Below are 14818 nucleotides of genomic sequence, written 5' to 3' on the forward strand. Positions count from 1 at the left end.
AACAAGCAATTACCGGGACCTCATTTTTATGATTTCAATTTTATTAATTGTGATTTTGTTACGTTAAGGCTTGATGATTGAAGCCGTAGATAGAAGCCCAATAAATTATTAACTTACAGAGTGGTTGATATTCTTTTTCGAAAAACAACTAAAATATTTTTTTTTCAAGTTGAAAGTATATCAAAGTTTACGCGATTTATAAATTAACTCGTTCAGAATAGGAGGAGTACTTCAACACTCAAACTAACACTGAAACAAAAAATCAGCTCTATTAATACGCAGGTAGTTAATCAAATAAAACTCAGATTCAATAATAGGTAATGTTTATTTACAGAGATAAATAAATTATTAAAGCTACAACTAACGTATCGCGTAACAATATTGAAGTGTACAAGCAACAAATTAAGGGCCATCCGCAAAACAGGGCTACTACAAATGTGGAATCAGTACGCGACTGCTTTTTATCAACAATGGCATGAATGGTTAATATCTTAATGGAAACATGTTTGAAGTTAGACAAAGTGAGTACTTACAGATATTTGAGTGTTTAGCTGCAGACCGGAAAATAAATTGTTGCTTAAAAATATATGTAAGTCAGGTTGTTAAGTTATTATGTAAATTAATACATATATACATTTAACAGTTCCATCACTATACGCTATCAGTCATTTAAACAGGATACTGTTACATGTTGTTTCGAAAAAGTACTGCAAATAGGTTATCGCCAATTTATTTCAGTTTACCTATACAGAGAGAAATAAACCAATTCCTGACTTGACTTACTGATACAAGGGCTAAAGCAAAATCTACTAACGTTAGTTCGGTAATTACTTGAACACATTTCTCACACAAGAAAAAACGAAATGATTTCGTTATACAATTGATAAGACCCAATGACGATAGGATAATAATGTCGCCTTAAAAATTACTTTTAACTAAAATACGACAGCGATATATGTGTACGCAATAAGAGAAGAGAACGAGATTACAAAAGGTATATTACAAATACATATCACAAAATGGAGACGGAGCACAGCCCCTAATAAGATAATGAAACTTCAAATAGCAACAAAAATCACAGATAGATCGTGAACTTAATCAAAATAAGAGTACCGCGTAAAATTAGTTATAAATGGCTTCGTTGTCCTTCACAACCACCATACACGAATTACGATTAGGTTAAGCAACATCAAGACGCCATAGAAGTAACGCGGTGTTTGACCAGAAACTGAATTGGTAAAGTACGAAATCTCTTTATATTATTGATCTTCATATGCTTATTATTGACGCAAGGAGACTTCTAAGTAAATTGCATCTTGAAAAATTGATCTTTAAGTACTCTTAAAAGTCATTCGAAATCAGTTCAGAATATTTAAGCAACGAGTACATATATATAGTACAGTACATATACGTATTATCTCAGTTATATTTTTCTTTCCACATGTCGATCCACTAAAACATAAAATTTACAAAAATAACAGAAACAATCGACGCTCTGCTTATAAGTAAAAGAAAACGATTTAAACTTACTTCGATTAACTTAACGTACGCCATATAAATCGTAATTATAAATACAATGGAATAAGTACGTATTGCACCAACTTAATAGAGCGACATGAAACTCGACCAACTGTCCAACCAGTCTTTTTTGGTACAATTTGATGAAAACTGTTATTACGCGGATAATTTTTGGTTTCAGTTTGGACAGCTGCTAACAAACCAATTAAATGTACAAAAGTAAAGCGCAAGGGACAGCTAAAATTAACTTCAGGCTTCATCAATGTAAGATAAGGAGTTCCCATCCAAACTTAAACTTATAAAAACAAAGCCTGCTCGACGATTATTATGTACAACTTCAACAGTAATATAGCAACACCTAAGACAACATACACAGGTACATTAATACAGATTTTTATACGTCACGTTTAGACTTGTACAGCGTGGGATGTTGAGGACCACTTTCAGGAGAGTATTTTTTAAGAACACCTACTATGTTTACTTTGGAGTATAGTTGATACAGAAAAATGCCGTCTGGACTCTATATGAGTTTATAGGGTGCTTCTATAACAAACTAGGGTATATTCTTTCTCATAAGCAGACTTACAGACACAAAATAGTGTTTAGTTTCTCAGAGTATAGTAAATGTTGTTTGGATGTATAGCTAAACTTTAACACTATTTGATTATAGAGTAGAATGACACAATTTATTGTGTAGGAGTCTAATATCATTGAATGATTGACAAATATTGGTGAGTGGTCTCACTTACTGAAAAGATGCACCGTAGTTTGGAATCACCCTATACATAAACATCAATGGGGCAAGTTTTTAAACTTTCTTCTAACACTAAGAAAAACGTCTATTCCTAGTGTCGATCAGCACTAAAGTTTCAAAACTCGCAACTCTACAAAATAATACGACCTACAGATTGCAAGCATTTTCGTAATTTTATGCTAAATCTAGCAAACTCTTGGTCCACACACGATACAATTATCCTTAAGATAGAGTAATAACAACGTATAATCCGATCAGATTTAAATATTATCAATCAATAATTACGACTTTTTCAGAGAGAATCACAGATTTACCGCAACAGATTTTTTTAAATATATATTTATATATTTATATACAGTTGGGACATTTACGTCGGGGCGCACTACTTATTTGGCACCCCGTACAAGATTCTTGATATATTCTTAGCCGGTTAAAAATGAATTACTATACGTTTCTATACGAGTTACATCAAATGTTTCGAAAATGTGTACTTAGTTTATACGGATGAGTAGCTTAACAGAGTTTGATTATTTGAACACTTTTATTAGAGAAAGTTATTTTTTGGTTGTTCTACATGTTACCCACAAATATTGATAAAACATTGTTTAACTACTGTTATTTTTAACATCCTGCATGACCCAGAGAGATTATTTTTTGTACATAAAATGGTCCCTGACACAACCCAAATTAGAATTAAGCTCAATAAGCACTCTCAAGTCTGAATGGTAAAGAGTAGTGATAATAGTGATATATGAAAAACTCACTTGTTCTCTATTTAAAGCAATAATTTTAATTTTACATACATACAGTGCGTTTTTTTAGCGCGCAACATAGGATTTTACGGGAATTACAAGTGTTAAACTTGGCGGGTGACTATTTTGTACTCTGAAGTCAAATAGGTTTACCAATTCGGTCTAAAAAGTGATTAAAAACTCGCAAAAAATCATCTTTTTTCGAAAAGATTTTATCTTTCCATACTGCCTGTATGTATCTTAGGTGCTTGTTGTTTTTGTACTTGTAGGGCAGGTAGCAGGTAAAATTTGGTGTAGAAAGTAAAACAGGGTGGTCAAAATGCGAATATTAACTTTATATCAAGAATTAAGTACAGAAGAAGTATTTTTTATAATAAATTTTCAAAGTGACCTCCGTTTGAAACCAAACAGTATCCCAAACGATTATAAAATGCCCTTTTGACGTTATAAATAAATATGTCACTCTACCTGCTACCTGCCCTACCAGTATCAGAAGCAACAAGTACCATGCATACAGGGAGCGTGGAAAGATGATTTTTCGTTAGTTTGTAAACACTTTTTAGACCGAATTGGTAAACTTACTTAAGCTTCAGGGTACTAAACACACACCCGTCAAGTTTTACACTTGTAGTTCCAAAACTACATGGTCTAACATGGGCTTAAATATTTAACACGTAAAATCCTATGTTGCGCGTTAAAAAAAACGCACTGTATATTGTCTCAGATCAAAACAGAGCCCGAAATTGCTAGTAAAGTATATTTGGTCCTCCATAGCAATGCTACACAATGGGCACACACAAAAATTAATTTGTGGATTAAAGTCATATTTTGTTTCAAAGTTGTTTTTTTTTAAATTAATAAGGACAGGCTTGAAAACCCAACATCCAACAGATCACAAGCACAGATGATGACGTAACTGTCCTCCTTGCTTAACAAGGAAGACGGTTACATTATTTACTTTCTGGCCCGTCAAATGCATTTTAAGTAGCAACTGAAATTAAGGGAATGAAATTTATTGAAGTAATAATTATTTTCTAAAAGTTTTAATGAACTGTAATTTCCACATTTAATAAGGTTAGTGGAAAAACTTCTTCGTCATCAACAGAGCTCTATGCAAAAGTCAAAAATACTTTCATGACAGTAACTACTGTATTCCTACGTCATTTATTAACCACTGTTTATGCTTAAGTCAATCTTGTTTTATTAGCCTCAGGCTATAGAGACTACAGAAAACAATTTGTAACTCTGAAGAAGTTAAATCGAATTTATTAATGCTTAAGAATTTCAAACTAAGTTTATATTAATTTTCACTGAAATTAAAAATCAAAAATCAAATCTATTCAACTTGCTTTCCTGAAATATGAAGGTAACAAGTACATGAACAACCAAAAAAATAAGGAAGGGGAAACAATTACCATTTATCGATCTTATAAGAAACGAGGTACTGGAGCGGACGAAGCAAAAGTCGGTCCGGGTGGATACAGCCGATAAGCGGAACGCGGAGGGGGACCGTCTCCCAAATCTAAACGTAATTCGGAAGGAGCCGGAGGTGGTCCCAACGACGAAGGACCCATCGCGACATCCGGTAATCGATCTGGAGGTTCTTGCATCCGACGAGGTGGAGTGGCCAACCTCCGCCTCGCAGGACTCCTTCGTCCTGTAGAAGAACCTTCCTCGGTCTGAGTGCCTACGCGATAAGCTTCTAAGGCTTCTGCCACGTTATCAGGGAGATTAAACTCCCTAACTACCCGCAGTCTTATTTGTCGGCCGATCTCTACCCGGCTACTCAATGGCATGCTTAAAGCCAACTGGCACCCGGGAGCTTGTCTGAGTTTTTGCTCGCGTTTTAACATGGCATTCAAGGCGCCTGCATCAGGTACTGGTGGGGCACCGCCCAAAACATCCACTCCTGAAGAACCGCCGCGAGTTTCAATCATGTAAGAGATATCCGGATCCGGGCCACAGCGAACGCGCCTACCACGCAACATTTCCGCTTCTTGAACTAACTGGTCTTCCACCAGGACTTTCAATTCATCGTAATACGGGATAAACAATCGAGGTTGCACGAAAAGCCCGTTATTTTTAGAACCACGAATCCAAGCGTTGACTCGCAAGTTTTCGCGCTCACCTCCAATCATGTGACTAGGTGGAGTACTCACCAGGCCTCTACGGATCGCCTGTATCAGTACTTCGCTATTTGGAGGCAGCACGTGGTCCATCCTAACCCAGGGCAGTAAGTCTGATAAAATCTCTCTCAACTCAATGTCGCTTAAGTCACGTTTTTTCACGCCTTTTCTCGTTACAGAGTGTGCTGTGTGGCTTACCACGTTAGGTTCTGAAAACACTTAATTAATCCAAAATGCAATCAAATCAAACTATTATACCTCAATACAAATAAAATACAAACCTCGATCTTCCATTCGGCGTATCAATTCGTGCTCTCCCCACTTCAAGACTGCTTGCAGTACTTCAAGTTCACTGGCTTGTAAAAACGGGCTTTTTAGAACTTCGATTATATGCTCCTTGTCAAGCTGATAGAACACTGGAGACTGTGAGACTGGCTGAAACTCTTCACGGAGAAAGTGGAGAGCCTATAATCCCATCATTTATCAATAAAAACGAATCATTGTGTCTAAAAGGGTACAAATAAGGTATTATGAATACATTTAGTTTCCATCCCTTTCAAGTAAATATGCCATCTTTAGATATTTAAGTTATCTTCCTAGACTTATTTTCAAAAGAGCCAACGTACGTCATCGGTATTGATTTAATTGCGAAATATACAGAAAGAAAATGTAAGCCACTTAAAATGATAAGTTCTCTAATGGTAAAGGAAAGGGATCTTATTAACTGTGATCATTCCGCTATCTCAATTCCCATTTCCATTTTCAAGGATATTTCTCGTAGGAGTTTAACTGAATAATTCGTTATTATTTGTTTTCATATGGTAAATAACCTACTTTTGATCAGTGTTCAAACAGCAAAAAAACCAAACTCATTAACATTTTGGAGTTTGTTTTGGTTTGAAAATATTGCATTTGTTATTTTTCAACATTAGCACATTACATGGTAAATAAATAATGGTTCATTAGTTAAACTAGGACTATTACAACAAATATTTAAAATATCTAGTTAAATTAATTGAAATAACGTGTGTTTATTTTAAATAAGAGTGTAATTTTACTGTGTAATATTAAACAAAGTTGCACGTATATGAAAACTCAATTATAGTACTGCATAATCAGCAAATTATAACAAAATTTCAACAAATAAAATCCAATTTGAATCATTACAAAGGTTAAAGTTGTGGAAAAAAACCGTTTTCAGTTCTGATATAGGAAAAAGTAACAAAAATAAAATATGGAGTAAGCTTACCTGTCGATGTACCCAAGCCGAACCATGCGGTTGACTAGACCATTGCAAAACCGCAGGCAATGTGTCCAAAGACAACGCTTCCAATATAAGATCCTCGCAACCTTGCGCTAATATGTCCAGTTCCAAAAATCGCCCTATTTGGTACAACTCCATAGCTTCTTCTAAGGGGGAAGGTCTTGCCCGTCCTGTATGCGCAAGAGCGTGCGCTTCCCCCAATCCACCACCACAACCTCCACGCGATATCAAACTCAGATCAACCTAAAAATTATGATGTTCTATAAACAACCAATAAGCTGTATATTAATAAATCACACAATTTTTGTATGTCAGTCACTTGTCATTCTGAATATTAAACTAATCCTATAAATTTTGCTTTATAGGCTAATATAACATGCTTCAACTTCTCTTGAGTAAAAGATTTAGACGAAATTTGATGCAGAGACACCGCTGTTTCGTAGGCGGATTAACATTAACGTTTATCTGAACGAGAAATCGACTCCAGTGTCACGAAGTACACGTTCTTATACACTACAATAAAGTCATGTAGGAATTTAGACTATTCAATGTAATGGTGAAAACGGCTTAACATATTTTTAATTTTTCAGACAAAATCTCTGTCTTTGTCTAGTCCATATATTTGCAGGTTTAATCCCTTTAAATTGTAAAGTAGTTTTAAATTTCCTCTACTATTAAGGGTATATTAAAACGGCTTCTTAGAAAGTTTCAGATTATGTATACAGTTTGAAAATCCAGAGATTTTAGTTACTGTAAGAAGAAAAAGTGCTTCCCACTCAATATTTTAAGAGCTTGTAACTACCTATCCGCAATCTGAACTTTTTAAGAGCACCCGACAAGTCTAAGAAGCTCTTAAAAATTCCAGGTGAAAGAGGATTTAAGACCTTTACAAAGTGACACTCGCCTCCTTGCCAGGAGTTAAAATTTCACAACGATATTAAGTATTTTTATATTTAAGTTTTATGCTGTTTAAAAGTATAGAAAAATAATGACATAAAACGTCAAGGCGACTTAACAGGGTTTAAGTTTTCTTTAGAAGTAATTACCGTTTTTTCAGGAGCCCATGATTTAATTTTCTCAAAATTGTCTAATTTGTATCAAATAAAACTCACGTGATCCAAATAAACGGCGTGCAAAAGCACTCGAGCATATCTCTTGGGAATAACACCCTCATCCAAAACAATTCGAGTGGGTTGTCTTTCCTCTTGGTTACGGGCGCGTCGAGCTAACAGCGATCTAAAAAACGGTGACCGCGCAGCTAGTACTGCTCTGTGACAGGGCAGTTCCAATCTAGGTCTAAACCCGTACTCCGAACCAGCTGAATCAGGCCGTGGACCAAGCGGACCGTCCGCGCCTTCGGTGAACACCAAAGCCGCGTCTGCGTGGTCGCCCGATTCGAGGAGATATCGCAAGTCGTCTTCTAACGGATTGGGAGATCCGAATTCCTCCCGCAGTCTTCTAAGGAGATTCAAGTCTAAGTTGCCGTTGTGATGACAAATATCACCTGAAAATACACATATATTTAATAATTAAAAAGTTAAGTACAAGTAAAGGAGAAAGTACATATTATGCTGTAACACAAAATATGAGGAATTACATGTTTTCTAAAATAATCTTCGTATTTTAATTTGTACTTTACATTCCCTAGTAATTACTCATGGACCCAATTGATAGTGATTACCTTCTAAGTTTCAATTCACATGGGCACTTACCAGTATATAAATATCTAAGCAAAGCCGAAAACAACTGGACGTCCACTGAAGGAGATCGAAGGTCTAAGCAAATTCGAGCGCCATATCCGGGACACCCAGCCAAAAGATCCCTAAAGTAAGGACATCTGGCCGACACGAGAGCCCGGTGAATAGGAAAGCAAGCTCCTCGATACACCAAGTCAGCATCAGTGCAGTATTTAAAATCGAAGAGCGCTGATAAGTCTTGTTTAAAAGTGGCCGCTGGTGGTCTAGCCAGTTCGGCTTGAACACAGAGATCTTTGAGGGCTTGAAGAGCCTCATATTCTTCCAATAAAGCAGATATTTCTAAGGGACTCCAATCGGACACTAGCTCCCTTAGAATTCTACCATGATCACAAGCTTTAGACGACCTATAACAAAAACCAATTCAATTTTTAGTTTGATCCAACTGATACCTGACTGTATGTGATGATTTTTGGTTAAATTAAGTGTGAAGTGCTGAGACAGAAAGCTAAAAAGTACAAATAAATTTTACTTCAAAAAACGAGTTTCAGGTTGGATTGATTTGTCAAGTGAAACTGTATTAATCCATCTGGATCCAGCAGCTCTGAATACTCATGTAAATAAGTATAACACTTATATAACCAACTTACCTTGGGACAACGTGAACTGTCAATAGAAAATAAAATATTAGGCAACGTAAACACGTGCAGTGGATAAACTGTTAATAGATCTAAATGTTCAACAGGTATGCAATATTACAATAAGTTCTAACCAGAGAGTTTAAATTTGTGTTTCTGGTTAGACACTAGAAATATGCTTACATACAAAATGCATTTGTCCAAGAATCATCACATACAAAATCAAAACACGAGTCGTAACAAAATTTTAACAACAGTACCAACCGTCGTCTACGAATGAACTTCTTTTTAAGCGTAGCAAATCCAGTAACACGTTTTTTCTTTTCTCGAGAACCGGGAGGCTCTAAACCCGGAGGTAACCCTAGGCCTTGGTTGAGCCCCAATCCATCGGCCCCTTGCGACGCCGACGCACTGGCCCCCATTCGCTCTGACATGCAGCGCTCACTCTCTATGGCGCTCCTCCAGCTTAACTGCGGGGCACACGGAAACAAACAGCCGAATATGCTCATGGCGTTCCGCCTCTGAAAGAGCGGACTGGTCCTAAAATTAAAAAAAAAATACATTAGTTTGACAATTGACATTATATATAAATAAATCAGTCACGTGATAACTGTCATTATTTTTAAGGTCAACAAATTTTATTTTATTAAATGGAATGAGGTTTTAAGGGATTAACTCCTAATACACATAAGTTACTTTCTTGGCATTTTTTATCTGTGACGTTCCTCCTTAATTACTTAAGTGTATATAAGCATTTAAAGCCTAAATGTCTTATGAAGCAAATAAGTAATACCTTTAAATTTATAACCACATCCGAGAAGGTATAACAATCAAAAAGTTGATAAATATTGATCCATACATTGATAACTAGCCACAGAAAAACCAACCATAAATGCATATCTTATTAGTGAGCAAGGGATTAAGAAATCTCCAACTACACAAATAAACTAGGGCTGTTTAACTTATAATTTGTACAACAAATTTGCCCATTACCAAAGTTTAATCTGGTTTGAGTAATATTAGTTTTAGAATCAAATTACTCCAGGCAGATATTACTTCTTTCCAATTTGTTTGTCAACCATTAATTCAAACTTCCACTGAATAATTTCAATTACAGGCGCAAGCACGTTTCAAAGACTCAATTTTTAAATAAATTGAGCAGAAACTCAAGGATGTTTGAGTTAGTAACCAACCAAGCTTACTTTTAATATCTGTCGCAACTTTTAAAAAGATCGCTCTGTTGACTTTTCAATGTTTGCCAAAGAAATTCTTAATTAAAAACACAAAAAAAGCCAGACTGGAATTATGTGTTAAAAGCACCCCCAATTTAGACTGCTCTCTGAAAGTAGGTTTTTGAAAGAAAGGCCACTTTAATAATTAATTTCAGACTGTGGTTTTTTGTTTGAGATAACCTTTTTATTTTAATAACCATGTCACCTTGAAGTTTTTCAGTTAGGTGAGGGTGGGGAATTTCTAGAAGGACAAATACACCCTGACAGGAATTGAGTATTAGCACACAAGATCAAGATGGATATTAGCAACAAAATTAATGTTGTCAACAGAATTGTTAATAAATTATTCTGGTTATGTTTGCTTCAAAGTGGGTGAGGCTGTTTTTCACATTTTCATTAATTCTCTGGCATTGAATGTAAGATCTGTTAAGCTAGATTTTAAAGTCTGTATAAAATATATGGAGGCTTAAATGGAAGCTTTATAGGTTTTCAAACTGCACCTTTAAACATTTCATTTGTAATAAAACACATCTTTTGCTGTAAATCTATAGGCTAGATTCTTAAAATACAAATTACCTGATTGAATCTCCATTGATTCTGATTTTATATATTCCAGCCTTTCTATAATCTATAAATACACTTAATTTTTTGGTACTAAATCAATTTGGGTTAATGCATTTGACTCATCCTCATACTAGGACATAAATAGTTTTGTATTTATGAGTGATTAGTATTGTTTATCTAGAAATAACTGAACAATGAATGCAGTAACTGATACTCATAGTGTTCTAGAAATCACTGATAAATTTATGACTCATTTTCATTGCAAATTTAGAATAACAAATAATTAATATAATGAAATTATATTTTCATGTCATTGGTTTCAGTCAAAAATATAAAATTACTAAACAAATCACCAGTATTAAATGTTAGGGTTAAATTAGGAGTAAAAAACTTAATAATATTAGGTATAAGAAATCAGAGTAATCAGATGATGAACTAAAAATTAAATAACTAAAAACCAGGTTAAGATATAAATCTGTCAGCCACAAAATTTGTGTTGGAACCAAATAATATGCTCTGAAACAACAAACATGAATGTCTTAGATTGATCTAATAAATATTAAATTAGTTATCTTTCCTTGTCTAGTAAAAAAATACAATGTATATATGTTTACATGTTTAAAACATGAAATTGGTGTTTCCTTGAATACTAAACTTAAATAAACATAAACCCACCTGTGTCAACTTATTTAAATAATGTCAGTAATAGCCCTTCACAGGTTAGTATTTGATACTTTTACCACTGATTAAAGTATATATTTTTGACATTAAACCTTCACAATATGTATAAGCTTTCCACTTCAATAAAAATTTAACTATTTTAATGACTTACTGAATGTGATAATCAAACATTCTCCCAAAATGGTTGCAGCTGAATTCTATGATTACATCAACATATCAGTTGTAATAATGTTTTTGTGCAACCAATATTGAAATAATTTGACACTTAAAATTCAGAAATTACTTTTAAAGGTCAAATTCACCTGTGATTTACATTCCATTTGTTGTTTTCAAATCTTATTAGTACTGGTTGATAATAAGTGTTGACAAAATTATGACCAGAGAATCTTCAAGCTAAAAAGTGGGAAACTGATGTATGATTTTGATGTTTGGCTTTTAACTGCTCTACTTTCTCAAATAAAGGGTTTACCTGGGCCTTTACTGTAACAAATTAAATAGTTCTTAATGAGAAAGGGGTGTTTACTAATTCAATAACAGGCTCTGCGTGGTAAACATTCCATAAACAGTATTGGGCTACAAAGGCTACAGCCCTTGTGGTGTCCTAGTTAAATGAGGGTGACAAAGAAAACAAACATTAAAGGTGAAAATAAATACCTGAGCAAGGATAAATCATTGTAATCTGAGGGAATTCCCTGTAGTTCCACACCACCAACATCACTTTTAATTTAAAAAAATACGATAGTAGCCATGTTTATGCCGTTTAAGTGAAAAACAATATTATCTGTGCCACATAAACACATATCTCTCCTTGGTGCAGCGTGCGAGTTGCATGACATTAAACAAACTAAACCCAAAGGGGCCACTACTGTCTTTGGTCTATTGGGAACTTCACAACATATGAAACGCACTGATTTCTCTTTAATCCTGATTTTATTCACAACACTCCAGTCTCCCGGAAATTAAAGTTCGCTTCGACGTAAGTGCTACAAACTTCATTTCACAATTCACCGTGTATACTGGCGGAATGTCAAATAAGTCAGTCAGCAGCTAATCAATGGACAATCTTGCATACACTGCAATTATCTATATTTGGAATTCTCGACATTTTTAATCCAACCCAAATCAAATATTAAGCGTTTTGTCTCATACATTTGTTCACCATTGTTTAATTAACAAACACAGAAACTCTGTTATTATTTAATAAAAATTATTGTTTTGATCATATCAAGTTTTTTGACTTTGACGTTTTATATTGATGTTTTACGACAAATTACAGAAATCTGTACACAGTTGCACGGAATAGATGAGTATGGTGGTGCCATCTATAATCTGAGCGGTAAATTTTGATTCACGTAAAATAAACAAAACCAGGGAGGAAATTAATGGTATGCATACTTAATTTGAAAGCAACAATACATTTTCAAAACCTCAGATTCCAGGGAATAGGACAACACAATAAAGACCACAATTTTAGAAAAAACCTTTATTATTACCTTTATTAACTACATCAAATTTTCACATTTTGTTAGCACCAATGGAACTTACAGACTAAATGATAAAAAATATTTGATTAATTTACAAACAAAAATACTAAACCTAAAGAACCTAAGACTAAAATACATAATAGGAACTTTCAAATGCCATGTTTCTTACATTGCATACTAAAGCTAAGCTGGACTTTGCAAATATTATTAATGTCAAAAATGTGAGAACCAGTAATATGAAACTTATCCAAATACATTAGACAAAAATAAACAATGGTATTGCACAAACATAAATAATGAAATGTAAACTAAACCTAAAAAAACATTCAAATGCTATTTGAACACAGATATTGACATTAAACTAAACTTTCATAAGAAGTTGAAGAGTCATCTGAGCTATACTCAGATAAAGAAGAGCAGTCATCACTATCTGCTCCATTTTCAAGGCTCAGACCAGCCATCATAGGGCACGGCAAACAACTTTCTTCAATTTGCACCAGATTGAGCCCCACATCATCCTTTTGAATATCAAAGTCAAGGTAATCTTCGACAACACTTCTCCAGCGTTCTGGATCCCACTTCATGACAAAGAGCAGATAATCCTTGATGAAAATCTGGTTCAAAATGTGTTTATCACTTCCTTGAAAGATGTAGTACATGTCAATCAAAGCTCTAGTTAAATGCCTTTCAGGAAGACAAAGTAGACATTTGAGATCTTCAAACACTCTGTAGCTTAAGTCAAAGTGGCGGTATAGTGGGAAGATCAAGGTCCTTCTAAATCCTGTTGTTATGGAATCTTTGGGGGTTCTGAAGACATCAAGCCAGCACAATGAAGCAGCAAGTGTATTGATGTTCCAAGCTGATTCAGAGCACTCCTCAAACTGGTTTATTCTTTTGTCATAACAGTAGGCAAACAAGAGTTCAACAAGGCCATGAAAGCCATAAATAATTTGCTCATGGACCAAGCATTGTGGTGGTGTTTCTAATTCACGAAGGAAATTTGTCTCCCTTTCTGTCCATTGGAATAAAAGATCAATCTCACTATTTTCATAGGGGCTCCTTAGGTCAATTAAAGCTTTAATATTTTCAAAGTCATGAAGGTCAGCAAGGTAATGGTCAACATTGAACTTGCCTTGTTCAATCTGAATTCTGACGATATGACGTTCTCTAACAGAAGCTTCTCTTGGGTCAACTGCAAAAGTATCCTCATACTCAGAGAAAAATTCTCCCAATGCGTATTTGTGCTTTATCATCTGGCCAAAACCAAAGCGATAGTCTCCTTTATCATACTCAATTTGTTCCTTTTCTAAGTCAATGTGGGACTCCTCCTCACTAAAAATACCAACTTGTTTTGGAACTACTTGTATTAAAGCTTCAGAGGAATTTCCCACTTTTGGTGGAAACAGTGCAGGGATTATTTGTAGATTGTAAAATTCTTCTCCAGGATGCTTTTTGCCATAAGTGAATGTAAACTTACTTGTCCCTTCATCAAATGAACTCTTGTATCTCTCGTCTTCTACAATGCTTCCCGGCACAGTAAGCCTCAAGAAATAAGGTTTGCAACTGAACAAAAAGGTATCCTCATCATTCAAAGCTACTTCCAGCTTGGCAAGATTGCAGTTTGGACTATGAATATGAATAGTCAGAGTATTCTCGTCTTGGGATAGTGAAAACTGTGGCTGATTCATTTTGGCTTCTGAGATTTCTTCTTAACAAGGTTTTAAATGAAAACAAAATCCCACGTGGGTCTTATGTAAGTAAGTTCACGCAGACGCAGACACTAACTTTGCTAACCCAAAATGAAAAGAGAATGTGAAACAAAATGGAGGGAGAATCTGGACAAATGACAATGCGGTGATGCATGACGCTACCGCTAGCGTGCGGGTGGCGTTGCTGGCGTTTTTTTGACAATTGACGGAAAACGCTTGGATAGGGTATGTATTAGAGATCAATAGGAGTCAGAACTATTTTCTGGTTTAATTTTTAATAAAAAATTAAAATAAGTTTTTATTTTTAATTGTATTTTTTACATCTTGACACAAATGTGACAGTTCTATTTTTATAGCAAAAAAATTTTTCTCTTTATAACTATTAACCATTAATAACGATCC

At 34.8% G+C, this 14818-nt stretch overlaps 2 protein-coding genes across 3 annotated transcripts; both read right to left on the reverse strand.

Moving 5' to 3' along the window:
* Window positions 1-306: 306 nt before the first annotated feature.
* On the reverse strand, window positions 307-12462 carry LOC145738684 (BTB/POZ domain-containing protein 7). Of its 2 annotated transcripts, none has more exons than XM_081993647.1 (7): window positions 11878-12462; window positions 9011-9286; window positions 8127-8515; window positions 7527-7918; window positions 6400-6657; window positions 5432-5615; window positions 307-5359 (listed from the first exon to the last, which is right to left on the reverse strand). In XM_081993647.1, the coding sequence occupies exons 2-7, from the start codon at window positions 9253-9255 to the stop codon at window positions 4452-4454; spliced, it is 2376 nt and encodes a 791-aa protein (XP_081849773.1). In that variant the 5' UTR covers window positions 9256-9286; window positions 11878-12462; the 3' UTR covers window positions 307-4451. The 2 variants fall into 2 exon arrangements, with proteins under 2 accessions (XP_081849773.1, XP_081849771.1); XM_081993645.1 differs by having other exon boundaries at window positions 307-5368.
* Window positions 12463-12691: 229 nt separating this feature from the next.
* Window positions 12692-14531, reverse strand: LOC145738617 (protein SHQ1 homolog). The gene has a single exon (XM_081993492.1). The coding sequence runs from the start codon at window positions 14393-14395 to the stop codon at window positions 13064-13066; it is 1332 nt and encodes a 443-aa protein (XP_081849618.1). The 5' UTR covers window positions 14396-14531; the 3' UTR covers window positions 12692-13063.
* Between the last annotated feature and the right edge of the window lie 287 nt (window positions 14532-14818).

The sequence above is a fragment of the Ips typographus genome, linkage group LG16 (genome assembly GCF_016097725.1).
Source record: "Ips typographus isolate SLU linkage group LG16, UJ_Ityp_2.0, whole genome shotgun sequence".
Taxonomy (NCBI): Eukaryota; Metazoa; Arthropoda; class Insecta; order Coleoptera; family Curculionidae; genus Ips; species Ips typographus.